Source organism: Macaca mulatta, chromosome 1 (assembly GCF_049350105.2).
Source record: "Macaca mulatta isolate MMU2019108-1 chromosome 1, T2T-MMU8v2.0, whole genome shotgun sequence".
Lineage (NCBI taxonomy): Eukaryota > Metazoa > Chordata > Mammalia > Primates > Cercopithecidae > Macaca > Macaca mulatta.
In genome coordinates this window covers 51,235,139-51,254,236 of record NC_133406.1, presented here as the reverse complement: position 1 = coordinate 51,254,236, position 19,098 = coordinate 51,235,139, and the positions used below count along the sequence as shown (strand labels likewise).

The 19,098-nt window shown below is 34.2% G+C and overlaps 1 protein-coding gene across 27 annotated transcripts in view; it reads right to left on the bottom strand.

Moving 5' to 3' along the window:
* Window positions 1–19,098, bottom strand: part of LOC106994282 (uncharacterized) — a 263,677-nt gene that overhangs the window by 12,099 nt on the left and 232,480 nt on the right. For 12 of the 27 annotated variants that reach the window (XR_013417223.1, XR_013417221.1, XR_013417232.1 and 9 more), the window contains 2 exons: window positions 5,836–5,909; window positions 698–844 (listed from right to left, as the gene is read on the bottom strand). The exons of 7 other annotated variants lie outside the window; for them this stretch is intronic. Coding sequence is in view for 2 of the 20 variants with exons in the window: in XM_078001981.1 (XP_077858107.1) it covers window positions 5,891–5,909 (19 nt within the window). In the remaining 18 variants the exon portion in view is untranslated. Of the gene's footprint in view, window positions 1–619; window positions 845–5,835; window positions 5,910–6,073; window positions 6,143–19,098 lie in introns of all 27 variants that reach the window. 8 more of the 27 variants (XR_013417218.1, XM_078001882.1, XM_078001954.1 and 5 more) reach the window with 4 other exon arrangements.

Here is a 19,098-nt window from a genome sequence, read left to right as displayed (position 1 = left end):
GAAGGCCACTGAGAAGTGTTAAAAAAAAAATAAGAAACTGGAAAACCTGGTTGAATCGTCTACAGAGAAATAGAAAAATAAAAATAAACTGAAGCAGACCTAGCATTGTAGATATTATGAAAATGTGCCAAAGTGTTTCAAATTGTGCAGACATTAAAGGACAAACTTATGGAATAAGATCCCTCGATGGAATGCAGCATTAGTTACAACCTCTGCAGCAATACATTGATGAATTGAAAGGAGACAGCAACTTCTGATTATAATGTTCTTCCAAAAGATTCTGACCAAAAACCCTTTCAATTATCAAGGATACCCAACCATCAACATCATCTGTCTCATCATTATTGCTTGGGTTCAAATCCCACCTCTGCTCAGCTGTGTGATCTTGAATAAATTATCAAAATATTTCTTAGTTTTTCCATTGGTAAAAATTAAAAAATAATAGTGTCTTTTTCATACTGTTATTAACTGGATTCAAAATGATAAACCATAACATTCCTTCTATGTATTAAAGCCTAAAATTTGCTTCTCAGGCCTAATATGTTTGCTATTCAACATGATTATAGCTTGATTTTCCTTAAATGCCAAACTAGTAGTACAGAGCACTTGCCAAATTTACCATATCACATGAGGTAAGATGAGCACTTGGAGCTCAGCAGGTAAGTGCTTAATCGTCTGTTGATGACTCTGAACTTACTCAAGGTCAACAGGAAAACTAAAGCACAGCAACTGGCAAGTCTGGCTTCATCATTCATGGCATTTCTGCTGAATCATTAGCTCCTTGCTGGCACACTCAGCAGACTCTTATGTCAGGTGTCCCAATACACTGGTCTTTTGATGCACCCTAGGCACTCAGTGAGCCAGAGTCAATAGAAAGAAGAAATGCAAAAAAAAAAAAAAAAAAAAAAATCAGATTAAAAATATAAGCTTTTAGGATAAATTTAGCAAGACTTACTTCATAAGCCAAAGAAATAGATCTCCTGACAATACGGTTAAGAGGTTATAAATATATATACATAGACATAGACATATAGATATCAATATAGATACAGACATAAGTATAGATCAAATATGCTACACTGAATTAAATTTGGCAATAGAGCTTGCCTATAACCATCTCCATGAACTTTTTCTTGATAATACTGGTCTTTGGATCAATTACAAAATCTTATGCATTCTTTTGTCAGGACTATGAAGAGAAAGGAATTAGAGATGATAAATGAGGCTATAGGTAATCTAAAAATATTACCATGTAGAGAAGAGTGAATGTAATATCCCATTTATGCTACTATAACAGAACACCATAGACTGGGCAACTTACAAAGAATAAAAATTTACTGGCTCACAGTTCTGGAAGCTGGGAAGTGCAGTATCAATGCAGGTTTGGCAATTCTGATCCTAGATGATGCCTTGAATACTATGTTCTTTAGAGGGAAGGAAGGCTTCATGTTTATATGGCAAAAGGGCAAGGAAAGAGTGTGCACTCCCCTAAGCCTTTTCTTACTACAACGTTTATTAATTCATGGTTTAATCGCTTTTAAAGGCCCCAACTCAATACTGTTACCTTGGCTATTAAATTTCACCATGAGTTTTAGAATATACAAAAACATTCAAACCATAGCAACAAAGGAGGAGTCAAGGAACTTAAAGACATAAGCAGTGCCATGTGGGGTAAACATGTCCTTCTGATGGTGTCGTCAGAAGACGTTTTGTGATGGAACACAATGGTCATTCACCACACTGTTGATCTCAAAACGTTAGAAACATGCCCTGAATCCAACTGGCTTCCTCTTAACAACTTATGTATATAATATTCTTAATGTTACTTAAAATTATTTAATCAATTTATATTTTTAGTCGGTTTCTGGGTTTAACTACATGATGTAGGACCTTCAAACCTCAATACCATTTTTTAAAAATCCTTTAAGGTATCTCCACAAATAGAATGTCCTTTTTCATTATGGATTTACCTATTTACTTCTAGACTTCAGCTACATTCCCCCATTCACCATATCTTTCAACACTTTTATTTCTAAACATTGTCTGATCTTCTTAGTACCTATATATTTGAAAGATTTTTTCTTTCCATTTTCATTTATTTACCCTGGACCTTCTTTAGTGCTCAAAATGACAGTAGTATAGTCTGCAAGTAACATGTGAGTGGTGAGCTGCTAGGGTAACCTGTGTTAACCTGAATGTTAATAGATCGTCAAAATGCTCTGAAAACAATACCCTGACATAAATTAATCATTCATGGTTCAAGTAAAAATTTCTATGGTTAGATCCTTGGAAATAGATTATAGAATCAATGAAGAGTACTTGTAGATGAAGAAGGGATTCTTGTCAATTAAAAATGAGGTGTAGGGAGAGTTTTTTATTGGACTACGTAGAAAAGGAAATTTACCACCTTTTTGACATTTCAGGGGTGGTATTCTATAGGCCATTTCCTTACCCTGTCATTTAACACTGCTTATAATTAATTCTGTATTTATTCTCAGAAAGTTTAAGTCAAGGAATCAGTGGTTTTCAAATCACTCCGATGTTAATACTCATTACTCACTAGAGGCTGCAATAACATGTAAGAGGTTAGCTCACAGATTAAACTGAAATTGAGCATAGGCTATTTGTATTTTAATCTTCCATGACCATATTATTTCTTGGATGTCTGAAATAATATAAAGGAGTCCCATTTATGTTTTGATTATTTAAACCCCAAATATTTCCAAGATGACAATGATCACCCCTTGCCTATCTTGCCTTAAAGGGTGAGAGTGTGCAATATCGTAATGATTCAATGCTCAAGAACATCTCTATCAAGTCACTGTAGTGTAGTAAATACTTGGCATACACAATTTCTTCTGTTACTCATTAAGCTTTATGGGTCATAGTTATCCATATTTTATAAATGAAGAGCAGCTTCAGGGCTAAAATGGGACACAGTTTATTACTTTCATTTCACAAAGTAAAATTAATTATGCCTTTTCACTTTTGTGCCTATTTCACTTTTTCTTGCCCCTCAGTGCCACTGCCTATAGTACACACACACACAAACATGCACTAGCACTCAGAGTGAGGGTAAGAATGAGGACTAAGGAATGAGATCACTGAGTCAGACTAATAGTTTCTTTTAGCTATGCTTTTCAGGCTTATAAAAGTTATACTAATATCAAGTAAACTGGTCACTGAGTACAGCCTCTTGATTTAGAAATGATGAAACCTTAGACAACTACCATGACTATATAAGTCAATAAGTGACAGATCTAGATTAGAAACAAAATCCTCGGATTTTAATTCTATTCTTCCTTGAATACTATGAAATACCTCCTAAATATATATTATTAAATAACCTGACAATTGACCACATGACCCCAGGTTTCATCTAAATAACTGTGTCTCATTGGAAGCCAGAGCTCATGACACAAGAGGAGGGAATAGATTTCAGCATGTCTTTGAACTCACATGTTCCAGAATTTCTCTTTAAAATAACATCACAGTCATGACATTACATTAGAATCACAGTAATATATTTATATGAACCTTGTCACAGTGAGGCTTATATAAATTATCATTGGAAGTTTTTGTCAGAATAAACTCAGTATTGAGACAGTGAGTAAACGTACTGGTTTACTTACCATCTTGACAGTTTAAGGACAGATCTCAGGCAGGTATTTAAAGAATGTCTACACAAGGTCGCCTATTAACATTTTTTCTATGTCTCAGTTACTTTCATATATTTATTTTTGCTTTGTTTCTTCAATGTATTTGGAAGTCAATATAAAGTAGAGGACAACAGAAATGGAAGCTCAGCCTGTACTGTAATTGAGACTGTGCAAACTTTATCCAGTTAATGCTGCGGAGCCATAAAATTATTCCTATCTCCTAGAAAAGTTGCAATTCCATGACAGCATTTGGAGTGCATTATAGGAAGAGTTTTCTAATAAAGAATGAATAAATGAATGGGTTTAGATTAAGAATGACTTCATAATTTCATAATTCAATGCAGCTAAATGTTTAAAATTTGGTTCCATATGTGTCATCTGTTAAATAATTAATGTAACATTTAGCTGATTTAGAAAGAATTGAAATATTTTTATGCTGGAACATGTGATTATTTTCTTATAGCAAACATGAGGCTATTTAATGATTGTGACCAAAACTAAAGCATTACTATCAATCGATTGCCATAGACTTAATTGTTGTCAATTATTTTGAATAGTAAGGATTCCTTACAAATAGGTGTCTTAAGCTAAACTCACCAAACCCCTAAATTAACATTATTGATGTCACAATTACCTATGTTAAAAAAAGAGAAATGTGTTTAACCAAAATGTTTAAATAGTGGAGTCATAAATACCATCTCAATCTTCCTTGTCCATCCCCAAAGGAAGCTATGTTGAAATGCAAACAATTTGCAGACATTGCATTTACACCCACATATACACACATATATAACACATGCAAACATATACACATACCTTTACATGTTATGTATACGTTATCTAATAAAATAACTTTGCATACTCGTGGCACTTTTTTCTCTAAGCCAACTAGGTGCTGAGTATGTATCTTTGATGATATCCTCTTACACTATTTTATGGTGAGCTATTTCATATTTTTACCATTTCACCAAATAGAAACAATCTTAAGATCAATCCATTATAAGATAGGCTCAGACAGTAACATGTAAATATACATGAAGATTCAGAGGGAAACCTTTCTGAGACTGCTTTAAACACCTAGAATAAAGGAGAAATAATTTCAGCAGTAAAAGAATCAGCAGGGACAGAAAAGTGCCAGCTCTGATTAGAAGCCTTAAAAGCACTAACTGCAGCATCTCAAGGTAAAATAGAATTTTCAATAACTCACCCCGCATCGCAGTGCTTGTAAGTGGTGAGAGGTGATTGGAGGAGAAAATAGAATTTGACCTTTTCTTAGTGAAGTAAAAGAAGAAGTTCATCCATTGAACTGGAAGCTTTTAGGGGAGTTACTAGAAGACAAAGCTACTTGCTTGAAAGGAACAGAAAGTGCAGAGCTTCAGTTTTATCACAGAAGGTGCTTCAGTCAGTTTACATTTGATTGAAACTCAAAGAATTTCTGCAGAACTACTGAACAGTCACCTTTAAGATTCAAAGTTTCTCATAGATTTCTGTTTATTAAATTCAACACACATAGAACATTGCAAAATTCATTAGGTCCTTTAGAAAACATTATTGCATTGTACAGTATATCAAAGCATATTTAAAAAACTTTCTGTATGAAACTTACAAATAGAGTTCATGAAATGTTAAATGTTTGTCTTGTATTGAGCTACAAACAAAATACACTCCTTCCTCTTTCTGTGTAGCATTGCTTTTTATTTTTTTGAAAATTACTGATGTCAGAAGGCCTACCTCATATTGGATTGTCTTATTTGATTTTCCCATGAAATACTTAATTTTTAAAAAATGAGTTTTCCATCAATGATGGCACTGAAAAGGTAACACACAGATGTTTAATAAGGATTTTTTTTTTCAGGTTCGTGGTAAAGTGTTAGTTTATTTCCTTAACCTAACATTTTAACATCTACTTAGGCTGTCTTCCCTTTATCATTGTAACCTTGGTAACTTCACAAATCAAAGGAACTGGGAGTAATGGTTTTTTATCCTATGTTGTATCTTAGAACTAATTTGCAGTCATTTAAAAAGAACAACTAGTCTGCCTCTAAAGAATCCTGATGTGACTCATCACTGATACATTTCTTTTTACCCAGCAGGATGCCTCAAATAGGCAGTAAATATCAGCTTCATGAATGAATAATGAAAATGGAGAGATAACTGAATGAATCATACTACTCACCGTTAGAAGAGATATATTCGCCAGAAACCCACTAAGACCCCACGTAAGATGAATGTCACATTCTGACAAAAGCACTAAGAAATAGAAGAAAAAAAAACAACTTATGTGAATAAAGTGAACAACCAGAAACTAAATAAGTAACATCTGAGTGTGGTGGCCAGAATACTACTTTCCCCAAGATGTCCAAAGTCTTCATTCTTGAAACCTGTGGCAAAAAGGACTTAATAGGCTAACTTACTGAGTTAAGGTTCTTGAGATGGGAAGATTATCCTGAATTTACAGGTGGACCCAGCATTTACCAGGATCCCTGTAAGAGCAAGGCATGAATGTCAGAATCAGAGAAGAGGATGTAATGACAAAAGTAGGGGTCCAAGCAATGCCACTGCTGGCTTTGAAGATGAAGGAAAAGGCCACCGGCCAAGGAAGGCAGGTAGCTACTCGAAGCTGGAAAAGACAAGGAAAAGACTCTCCCCTAGAACCTCCAAAAAGCATGCAATCCTGCCAATGCCTTGATTTAGCCCAGGGAAACCCATTTCATATGTCTGACCTCCAAAAATAGAAGATTTAGAAAGTTTTTAAGTTCAAGGGTACACGTTCAGGTTTGTTACATAAGTAAACATGTATCATGGGGGTCTGTTGTGCAGATGATTTCATCACCCAGGTACTAAGCATAGTACCCATTAGTTATTTTTCCTCATCCTCTCCCTCCTCCCACCCTCCACCCTCCAATAGGCCACAATGTGTGTTGTTCCCCTCTGCGTGTCCATGTGTTCTCATCATTTAGCTCCCACTTACAAGTGAGAACATGTGGTATTTGGTTTTCTGTTCCTGCATTCGTTTTCTAAGGATAATGTTTTAAGCTACTAAATGTGTGGTCGTTTGTTACAACAGCAATAGGAAACTAATATACTGGGCTACTCCTTCTTGATTTCCAAATCTGCTTTTAATAAAAGGGAATCATTTTCATTTGAAAATAAGAAGAGTGTAAGCAAAAGAACACAAAGAAATATGTGAAATCAGCTGCCTGTCCATTTTAAAGAATACTGCTTATTTCAATCATGTATATAATGCAGAGAGAGGTTCATGTGGTATATCTGGATGATGCTAAGGGGAGAATCTATTTATCTATGACTTTTAAGCCAAAGTTAATTAAGCTGGAAATGCCATCTCACCATCTGAGTTTTCTATCTTGCTGTTCAAAAATGTAGTTGTTAACAAAGGATACTTCAGATTTTCAATTTAGAAATGATTACTTTTCTTCTTTGTCAGATCCTAATCACAAGGGAATTCATACTTAAAAAGACCTCTAAACCTTGAAAGATAGAAAGCCAACAGTCCCACGTTTCATATAAATATGTAAATTTTCTTTATGACTCTTTTAAATGAACCTGCTTTCTCCATTGTGCAAGGATGATAAGTATCCTATTGCACTAATAACCTTTCAATATTATTAACTATGTTTTCCTTTCATGTCTAAAATAAGTACCTGGCTCCTGGTTAAGAAAAATCTCTTGAGAGGAATGGCTGCTTAATGGTGTTTGTTTCTATAAACACGAAACATGTCATTAATCCAATTTTATCCCAGAGAGGATAGTTGTTTACATGCATTATGGTGATTTTATTGTATCTTATTAAGGAATAATGGCAAGCTAAAGCAACCGCATTAACACAGTCTTGTAATAAAAAGTAACGTTTTTGCTATTCTAATTAGTTACACTCATTTTGAGAATGAAGCTAGATGTTTGGTTATATTTGAGTCTCTAAAAAGGAATGCCTTCCATTGGTTTTTTAGCACAGGTGCACTATGCTACTTGTGCATGACTGTTTCAGAAGCAAGGCCAAACATTTGCAGAAAAAGTCTGGTCACATCTCCAGAGGTTTCTCAATAACTATGTGCAAAAATGAGGCCTCCCAACAAAAATTGTTTATTGAACTAATTGTCCCTTGGTGTAATTAATTAGCTATGTAGTTGGCTACTTGCCCTACTGTAGGACCAAATATTATAGGCACAATTATTTGCACCTGAGCAGTTCTGAATCTATGGATTTGGATTCACATGTGTAAAAACAGTAGGTGCTTTCAAAAATTTACTCTCAGCAGTTTGCCTCTCACTTCAAACACAGCTATGTATATATTTTTAACTTACCTTTCTTTAATAAATACATTGGGAGTGTCAGTAAGTTGCCTTCTCCTCCCCAGCACCTGCTGCTTTTCATAATCGTCATCATTCTCTATGAATGAGTGATGAGATCAACTCTGTTGATAATCTTTTTGTGAACAAATATGGAAAAAGCATTCACATGGAAACAGTTACTCTGATAATTATAAATGTCAGCTTTCTTTTCCATAAACTATAACTATGAAATTGGTTTCTTGTTTTTAATGAAGTGAAGGATTGAATCCTTTTTGCATTACCTCAACAACAAAAGCATGCCATTGATTTAATGTGAGATTTGTTTTATCTTTATTACATTCACAAGAATGAAGTGTCAATGAACCATGATATATTGGAGCCGAAGCGGAATTTATTCCATCTGGGTAAATCTAAGGGTTGTAATCTGTATCTTAATTGTGAGTCAAGTGAAGGCCACTGGCTCTCTTCAGACTCACAGTCAACAGGTCTGTATATCAGTGAAGTCAGATCCTAGCTTCCCTCTCACAGGTGTATGGTAAAATGTGGAGGGGAGGAAAGTGTTGCAAAAAGCTCAAGATCAAGAATGAACAAGAAAAAAAATGACCTAAGAGAACTGAACTCAGAAATGGTTTTAGTACATTCTTAACATATGACAAGCAGGTGCTATTATGCGTCAGTATATCACTGCTTACTTACAAGTTCCTATAGAAAAAAAGAGTTCAAGAGCAACTGTCAGCTACCTGTGTCAACTACCTTTGGACTAGTTGGAAAACCACTTTTTCTACCTAGAGTCCTTGTAGTATAAGGAATTTCACAGGATCTAAGTTCCGTTAGGACACAAACGTGAAGTCTAGGTCTCTCTTGTTAATAATGCATGCAGACCCAGACACCAAGCACAATGCCTGGTAAATACTTGTTGAATAATGACAAATGCATAACTAATTCAGACAAATAAACTTACAGTAAATTGAAACCATCACCTCTTCAAAACCACCAGAAAAATCATCTTTGAACAAAGCTATGTTTAGTAGACCTATTGCATTAAGGGAGAATACTATCTTGATAGATTGATGTGTTGTCCAGAGGAGGAAGTTTATAGAGGAATATATTTACAGAGTTTACAGCCTGGCCTGAATGATTTTAAGGTGAGTCTTGCAAGGCAGGGAATTTATTAGAATTGGGCAGAGTTTATGACATAATATCTTTGAAGTAGTGAGTGCAGTGTGGCAAGTATTGAAACAAGTCTTGATATGTGTGTGTATAATATATAAATATATATGTATTGCAAAAATTCATTACATGTTATTAGATTATATATAAATATATCTAAATATACCAATATTATAATAATAAATAAATTTATTATAAGGATTAAATTATGGAGCCTGGCATGTCCTGAGATCCACAAGGTGAGTCAGCAAGCTGGAAACCCAGAAGAGCTAATGGTTTAGTTCCAGTCTGAGTACTAAATGGTTCCAGTTCAAAGGCCAGCAGACTTGAGATGCAGGAGGAACTGGCATTTCTGTGGAGTCAGAAGTCTGGGAAAACAATAGATATCCTAATTTGAAGGTCTCCAGGCAAGAAAAATTCTCTCTTACTCTTGGGAGGGGCAGCCTTTTGTTCTATTCCTGCTTTCAAGTGACTGGATTAGGCCCACCTATATGATGGAGGGCAATCTACTTTACTCAGTCTGCCAATTTAAATGTTAATCTCATCAAAAGAGTCTCACAGAAACACCAAGAATAATGCTTGAAAAAATATCTGGGAACCCTGTGGTTCAGTCAAGTTCATCCATAAAATTAACCATCACTCTTGATAAGTAAGCTATTTTAGTCGATTCACATTGTAATAGCCCAGGAGTTAGTGGTCATGTTTGCTTATTCTCAGTACAGGAACTATATGTCCTGGTATGGGTTAATTATGTCAGCCTCAGTTTCCAAACTTTTATCTTCGTTTCTGTTAGAATTTCATATTTAAAAAGAAAGGTCCTTAAGCCAACGCAGTCAAATTTCCTATCCAAGAAATCTAATAGTTACCTTATAACTAATTTGACATTATGTTTCTAAATATAAAAACTATACAAACAGATTGAGCATATCCAGATATACAATATTTTCACATAGTACATGCAGATAATTGAGGAAATATGTTGGAGTTTAAAATATCTAGATAATTATCTCAGTCCCCATCTGACAGTGAAGATGCACTCTTATTTCTTTACCACAGTTGATCTCCATAGTGCAAACAGAATAAAGTTTGGGAATTTCCCAAATAATACAATCAAAATAAAACTCCTAATAAAACAATTCAGGTGCTAAAGGAGAACTTTTGTTTTGAGAAAATTAACCGGAATGATCACCAGATCTCTATTGCTACAGATCAAGCATGGCACACTACAGTCCTGTTAGTTCATGGGAACACAATCACTCCATTTATATATTGTCTCTGGTTGCTTCTGCCCAACAACATTGTCAAAGTTGAAACACTGCAACAGAGACTCTATAACCTACAAAGTCTAAAATATTTACTATCTGGCCCTTAATAGAAATACTGCCAGCCCCGATCTAGTTAGGTAAATGTATACACAGTTTTATGCAGAACCAAGCTAAATATTAATCCTGTAAAAAACATTTCTCACCTACTTACAATCTTTAACAAAAATGCTTTTTCTTCTTAAATATCATTTTATTCTTTTTTCACATTTATTTTATATATAATTTTCCATCAAGATGCTAAGCTCACTTAGCCTTCTAGGTTTCCTCAATGAAAAAAAAAAAAAATCATTACAGCCCAATAAATGTGAAGTAACAATGACAAACAGTTTAGTATATATAACATAAAAATAATACATGACACTTAGCTGTAATATAGCTAAAAGCATCTTAATATCACCATAGGTTTGCTCTCATGTACTGTACTTTGGAGCCATTATAACATGTATTCAGTGAATTGTTAGAGATAAATATTTGTTATCCAAATGCTAATTTATTGATGGACTCCTAACTTGCTCTCATCATGACAAAGCACCAGCTCAATCACTGAATGAATATTTATCTATGATGAATATTCATTTAATCCATGTCTTTACAAGGAGTTTCACCACTGACAAGGCAATAAACAAGTCTTTTTATGCCCGTTTTATTCTGGGTTCACTTGCTGTCTCCATTGCCATGATTTCACCAAGGTAAATTCTGCATGTTTTTGGCTTAACTTGGGAAATGTCAGTCTAATCTGTGTCCTACATTAGCTCTCTTAAACACAAAATATAACTTCAAGAGCAGTGATTAATTAGTTCACAGATTTGCCATCTGCTTCACTCAAGTCCAACAAGGTGAGAAGAGACAAATTTGGACTAAAGAAAATGAATGTTAATGAAATTGTGATTCTACTCTTTCAAACAAAAATAAAGGGTAAGCCTCCCATATGAGTAAGTGGTGTGCTGGTAAACGTTTAATGACTGTGTTATTTCCCCAGGTTTATTGAGGTATAATTTAAAATTTAAAATTCTACATACTTAAGGTATACGGCTTGATGTTTACATATATACATAGGTGTAAAGTGATCATCGGGATGAAGGTAATTAACATATCAATCACCTCACAAAGGTACTATTTTGGGTGTATGTATGTATAGCAAGAACATTAAAGATTTACTTTCAGCAAATTTTAACTACACAATACAGTAATAACTATAGTCAGCATGCTGTACATTAGGTCTCAGAACTTACTCATTCTGAATAGCTGAAACTTTGTATCCTTTGACCAACATCTCCCATTCCCAAAAACTTCAGCCCCTGACAACCACCGTTCTACTCTCTGCTTCCATGAGTTCAACTTTTTTTAGATTACATGTATAAGTGAGATCATACAGTATTTGTCTTGCTGTATCTGGCTTATTTCACTTAACATAATGTCATTTGGCTTCACCCATGTTGTTGTAAGTGACTGGATTTCCTTCTTTTTATAAGTGAATACTCCAATGTGTGTATATACCACGTTTTCTTTATGTATTCATCCATTGGCAAACACTTAGGTTGTTTCTAGATCTTGGCTACTGTGAATAATGCTACAATGAACATGGGAGTGCAGATCTCTCTTTGGGATATTGATTTTATTTCCCTTAGTTATGTATACAGAATGGGATTGTTAGATCATAGGGTAGTTCTAGTTTTCATTTTTTGTGGAACTTCCGTAGTTTTTCCATAACGGCTGTCAATTTACATTTCTACCCACAGTGTACAAGGGTTCCCTTTTCTCCATCCCCTCTCCAAGACTTGCCTTTCTATATACAATAAACATTCTGATGACTGCCTTTTGAAGTTTGGCAGTGGGTACATGATTGCAGTGCTTGTCTATTTTTGAAGTGTAAACACTCCTAAGATGGATTTCAAGCTATCAAAACTGATGTCACTGAATGCAGAGTTGGGAAGAGATGTGCAGGAGAACACTAAGACATAATTTCTCCTTTATACAGATACATGTAAATAAACGCAAGAGCACAGAGAAGAGCAAAACATAGTAAAATAATTAGGAGTTGATATATTTTGAATCTATTACCTTTCTTAAATGTAATTTAATTGTAAGTTTATTAATTTTTAATAATGCCTACATTTAACCAGATCACAAGATTCCTGAAAACTTAATAATCATCTCCTGCCATCAGTACAAGCCAACTTCCACTACCTAGTATAAGCCATCTCTAGCACATCACTGCTGTAAGTCCGTATTTTGAAAAAGCAATAACTATGCTGTTTTTATTTTTCATGAAAAGTAAATTTTTTCATTACTGATAAAGTTTAAAACATCTCCTTCACCTCTTACTTCCTGCCACTCACACACGCACACTCATGTACACATGATTTTATTAAATTTAACATCTCTGGAACAAGAACTGTATACCCAATGATTGTCACCATGAAATGACAATCAATTGCCAATTGTCAATGTTTTCACGAGCTGACTACAAGGCATCATCACTTTCTAGTTTTGGTTGAGGAGTCTTATATATCGAACTGCAAATTATCATGTAAACTTCTTGTGCGTCAAGACAAGGATGTCTTATTAACATTTGCATAATCAGTGCATAATGCAACAGATATCACAAGTAATGAATCAGTACTAGTTAAGTGAAAGAGTGAATGAATGTTGCTCTAAAAAAAAACTTACCAAATATTTCCCACCCAAATTTGCACAAACACAAAAAACAGAACATAGCTAGGTTTTTGAACACTGTCAATGGAAACATTTTAGCCTGCACCTTCAGATGCAAATAACATTTTAAGGATTTTTAAAAATTGTATATACTTCAATTTAAACAATAAATTTCCTAGGCATATCAACAAAACCCATCATTGTCAATATATTGAAGATTTTATAGTCATGTAGCACCTAGAAAAGTGCTTAGCATAAAAGAACTTCACTAAACTTATATTGAAAGAAAACCCCTTCATTTGATTAAAAATCCACTATCATTGGGTCATCACATTGCTAAATAGAAACTCTAAAGTTTAAAAATATTTTCCATAGGAGAGAAGAAAAAGATGTAACCCAACCAACTTCTGTTCTGTCCAAAAATAATGCTCATGAACTTGATCAGGCTACAATAGAAAGCTTTAGGATCTAATTTTTTTTTTTTCCTTTTTAAGGAGTGTGACTTTCAAAATATTTTTCAATTCTTATAAAGCACAACTTAAATTAGTTCCTGGCTGCAGGATAGAAATGGGGAGTCAGAGGAATGAAATTGTTGTTATTCAGTAAATATTGAATATGAAATCTTGTCATCCAGGGATCAGTTTCTCAAAGGAAAAGCAAGAACAGTATTGGTCTTTTTGACCAGTCAGCGGGACTTACTGAAGACATTCACCCCACTGTGATTGCCGAATAGAACCTTGGACTCCGAGGTCATAAATCTATAGTAGGTCTTCCAAATACCACAGCAATGTTTCTTTCACGTTTGTTTGGGGGAAGACTTGATTTCTCCATTTCCCTCTTTCAGAAACCAGATTTCCTCTCCTGATTTTTACCTTTCTGCCTGCCTTGAGCTTTGCCTTTGATTTCATCTATCCACAATAGCAGCAGCTAATAATTGTTTTCCCTACCAATATCCGCCTCCATCTCTGACCTGCCATATACCCAGTCCAGTTCCTCAAATAGGCTCTCAAAAGTTTAACTGCTGAAAGTTGTAAATGCTTAAGGGAAAGGCGTCTGTGTTATTCACAACTGTACAGTTTCTTAGCACTGATACTGTACCACAAGCCCTTAAAGGTACCATTAAAATTAATTGAACTGGTAGAATGAAAAAGCATTCCAACATTTAAAGAGAAAAACCATCTGTTGTCAAAACAACAGCAATTCAGAGTGAAATAAAGGAAGTTTTTTACAACCAAAATCTATGACTGTTGAAAGCATTTCACAATGCTGTTCCATTAAGATTTCCTAAAGAATATAAGTGAAATCAATCATATTTCAGAAGAATTTAAAAATAAAAATAGAATTCCATAAATCTGGAATCTATTTATTAATAAAATTTAAGTACAGTCCTTTAAGAAGCTCCTTTTTTCCCTCTGTGATAAAATGAAATTTTTTATTACTCAGTTTACAAAGTTATAAACAAAAACTTTTAAGATTTGTAATTAAGTGAAGAACTGCCTGTGTTTGAGAAACCTGAGACATAGAATCATATTTTGTACCACTTATTGTTGTCTATAAACAGTTTACTTACAGTAATTCATCTAATAAGTATTGAGGATCAAGTTTATGGTAAAATACAGAGCTTGAGATAATATCTAAGATTGTTTTCATTTCCAAAATATTGTAGTCTATGAACTAGAAAGACCATATAAGATACTCATTCCTTCTGTTAAAAAATCATATAATTGACACATTAAAAAACTGATAATAGCTTTGATTATCGGGATTTTAATAATTCACTTGATATGTTATCCTTCATATCCTTGATATGGCTGAATTTTTTTTTCAGTCAATTGTGTAATCTTTTTTTTTTTTTGAAATGGAGTCTCACTCTGTCACCCAGGCTGGAGTGCAGTGGTGACATCTCGGCTCACTGCAAGCTCTGCCTCCCAGGTTCATGCCATTCTCCTGCCTCAACCTCCCGAGTAGCTGGGACTACAGGAACCCACCACCACGCCCGGCTAATTTTTTGTATTTTTAGTAGAGATAGGGTTTCACCGTGTTAGCCAGGATGGTCTCGATCTCCTGACCTCGTGATCCACCCACCTCAGCCTCCCAAAGTGCTGAGATTATAGGCGTGAGCCACCGAGCCCGGCCAATTGTGTAATCTTATGTAGGCACAAATGAAAATTTCTATGTCAAATATATATCAATAGTGTTGATAAAAAGTGATATTTTTGATTTGGTACTTCAAACTACTTTTATACACATCAATAAAAACATAAGTATACAAAATTAAGTACATAAAATTGGTATATACCAACTTATGTACATGAAAATTAAAGATCACAGTCATAGTGCTAGAACTCCAATCATTTGACTAAAAATCACTAATTGTTATCCCTACACCATACTGAATTACATGTTTCATCATCTTTTATAGTTCTTCTTTCAGAAGTATTATAATAATAAATGATACGAACCTACTTAAAACTGACACATTGCCTGGATTGTTAAAAATATAGCTTTTTTTTTCTTCCAGATTAATGTGATAGTTTTCAAGGGTCTCTTTTAACAAAAATAATTAAATTTATTTACTCACTTTTAGTAGAAATTTACGAGGTAGAGGCGCAATTATGTTACATGCATAGATTGCACGGTGGTGAAGTGAGGGCTTTAAGGTATCCATCACCCAAATAATGTACATTGTACCCATTAAGTAATTTCTCACCATCCACCCTTTTCCCACCCTGTCACCCTTTTAAGTCTCTATTGTCTATCATTCCATACTCTACTTCCATGTGTACACAGTACTTAGCTCCCACTAATGAGTGAGAACATGTAATGCCTGTCTCTCTGCATCTGACTTTTTCACTTAAGACAATGGCCTCCTGTACCATCAATGTTACTACTGCAAAAGACATGATTTAATTCCTCTTTATAGTTTAATAGTATTCCATTGTGTATGCATACCACATTTTCTTTCATCATCCACTGATAGACACTTAGATTGATTCCATATCTTTGTTATTGTGAATAGTGCTGTAATAAACATACAAGTGCAGGCATCTTTTTGACATAACACTTTAATTTTATTTGGGTAGATATCCAGTAGTAGGATTGTTGGATCAAATGATAATTCTATTTTTAGTTCTTTGAGACGTCTCCATACTCTTCCACAGAGGCTGTACTAATTTACATTCCCACCAGTAGCATATAAGAATTCCTTTTTTTCCACATCTTTGCCAACATCCGTTATTTTGTGAGTTTTTAGTAACTGCCATTATAACTGGGGTAATCTAATTTTAAAATAATTATTAAAGCATAATATGCATATAGAAAAGTATACACATCATTCAGAAGTTGTCACAAAGTAAGGGTATGCAACAACAACCCAGATCAAGAAAGAATGCCTCCCAGGAACCTCCTCTGTATCTCTTCCAGATCAATACCCCTTTCTTCTTCCCTAAAGGGATCTATGGTAACTTCTAATGCTTAGTATAATGGAAACTTCATACATATGAAAGTATGCAACATTTATTACATTGTTAGGCTTCTTTTGCCCAAAAGTACATGTAAGATTCTTCTATGTTGTTGCTTGTAACATTAGCTTCTTTATTTTCATTGTGTGAAGTATTCTTCCACATTCTTATATGAACATGCCACAACTTATTGATCCATGTTATTTTTGAGGGACATTTGGGTCATATTCAATTTAGAGTTAATATTAATAATGACATTATGTTTATTCTTACGCAAATTTTTGATGTTCATATGTATGCATTTTTCTTGGGTGTATATATATATATATATATAGAGAGAGAGAGAGAGAGAGAGAGGAGTAAAACTGCTGGATTTGTTAAAATAATTTTAAGTAAGAAAGTTTACTACACATAAGGGCTTCTGTTCCTTTTGTTAATTTACCTCCTAAATAGATTCCTGAATTCATGTGTTTCTAATAGATGAACTAAGTGAAACCTAAAAAACTAATAATAATAACACAGTTAACCCAGGCAAACAGAATTCTTAAGCAATACCTGAGATGAAAAAATACAAACAAAAACATGCCTGAATTAAAATCTGGTTCTAAGGTGTTACTGATATAACCTTAAAATATAGTCATCATGAGTCAAAAAATAAAAATAAATCTAAGTTTATTGAATTCTAAAGCAGTGATTTCAAACTGTTTCACAATTTTTCTAACTGCCCCTTTAATTCTTATAATTCAAGTGAACTTTATCTTGGTTGCATCCATCACTTGCTATAAAACTTTTGAAATTTTGGTTTCTATATTGGCTTAGTTTTAAACACAAAAATCTGCCTTTTCCTATAAGTTTTCTTTACCTAGAGTAATCAGATCTTCTTTAAATCTATGTCTCGAAGATCTCTTTTGAAGTATACTGCTAGTACAATTGATGGTTGGCGTCCCAAATTGAAGATTATCACAGATAAGATACCCATATGCTTTAAGTGTATAAATTCCAACCACAAAGAGTTTCTGAAAGGAATTGCTACTACTAACATACTCTGCAAGAAATCCTGACTTCAGGATTATGTAAGCTAATTTCCAGTGAATCTTAAATATTTCATTTACAATCTGTGAGAATAAATTAGTTTTAGAGATCTGCCAACCAAAGCACTTGACTATTATTAGCCTTTTTCTTAGCCTGTGTCCAGCGTTTGGGTTCCCACTGTTAAATGTACAAATGTATACTTCAGGAAGTCAAATAGCTAAAGCTGTTTTAATAAGTATTTTATAGTCACTCTATTAATTATCAATATACCAGTTACTATTTTTAGAGATTCTGTAGCTCGCACATGCCATGCACTCCATGATTCTTACTGTATCACCCACTCTGTAGTTTCAGCAACTTTGTTCTTTTTAAAAACTTAACACTTATTTTCTAGAATGTAACAGAAGAATACAATTTTAAAAGTCAAATTTATGCAGGTGGCAAAACATCTGATATTTTCAAAATCATGATAAAGAGTAAGCAATAGATACACTAAAATGATAAGAACAGGTTTTTCAAGTACTACTTAAGAAAAGTACTAACACTTAACTGCAGATACTCTGATTAAATTAAACGAGTCCTTTTTTTAAGGCACTGTTTAAATCTGAATCCCCTATTCACATGGTAAGAAAAGGCTTCATGTATTATATGAAGTTATAGTGTAACATCATGTTACAGTGACCTTCCTCACCAGTAATGGAGAATTAAATACAATGCAGTCTTAGCAATAGCCTGCATTATAATATGGATAGGATTACACATGACAGAAAATTGATAGTTTTCTAGATAGTTCAGGCCAGTCAGAGAGTAATCAATCAGATTGTTATACAACTGATGGCATAGAGGTCAGACAGTCCACCTAACCAAGTTCTTTTCCACCATGGTATTGTTCACCCAGGTAATTCAGTTATTATGACAGCCAAAAATTTGTGATTGATTAGGTGATTTTCAGTTCAGTTCGCAGACAGCCTACATCAATTCCATTGTTTACCATTCAGTACATCACTTCTCCATTTGAAATGAAACTGTCTCTGAGTAATAATTGAGTCCAAACAGCTTTTCTTTTTTTATTATTATAATTTAAGTTCTAGGGTACATGTGCACAACGTGCAGGTTTGTTACATATGTATACATGTGCCATGTTGGTGTGCTGCACCCATTAACTCCTCATTTACATTAGGTATATCTCCTAATGCTATCCCTACCCCCACCCTCCCCACAATAGGACCTGGTGTGTGATGATCCCCTTCCTGTGTCCAAGTGATCTCATTGTTCAATTCTCACCTATGAGTGAGAACATGCGGTGTTTGGTTTCCTGTTCTTGCAATAGTTTGCTGAGAATGATGGTTTCCAGCTGCATCCATGTCCCTACAAAGGACACAAACTCATCCTTTTTTATGGCTGCATAGTATTCCATGGTGTGTATGTGCCACATTTTCTTAATCCAGTGTCACTGACAGACATTTGGGTTGATTACAGGTCTTTG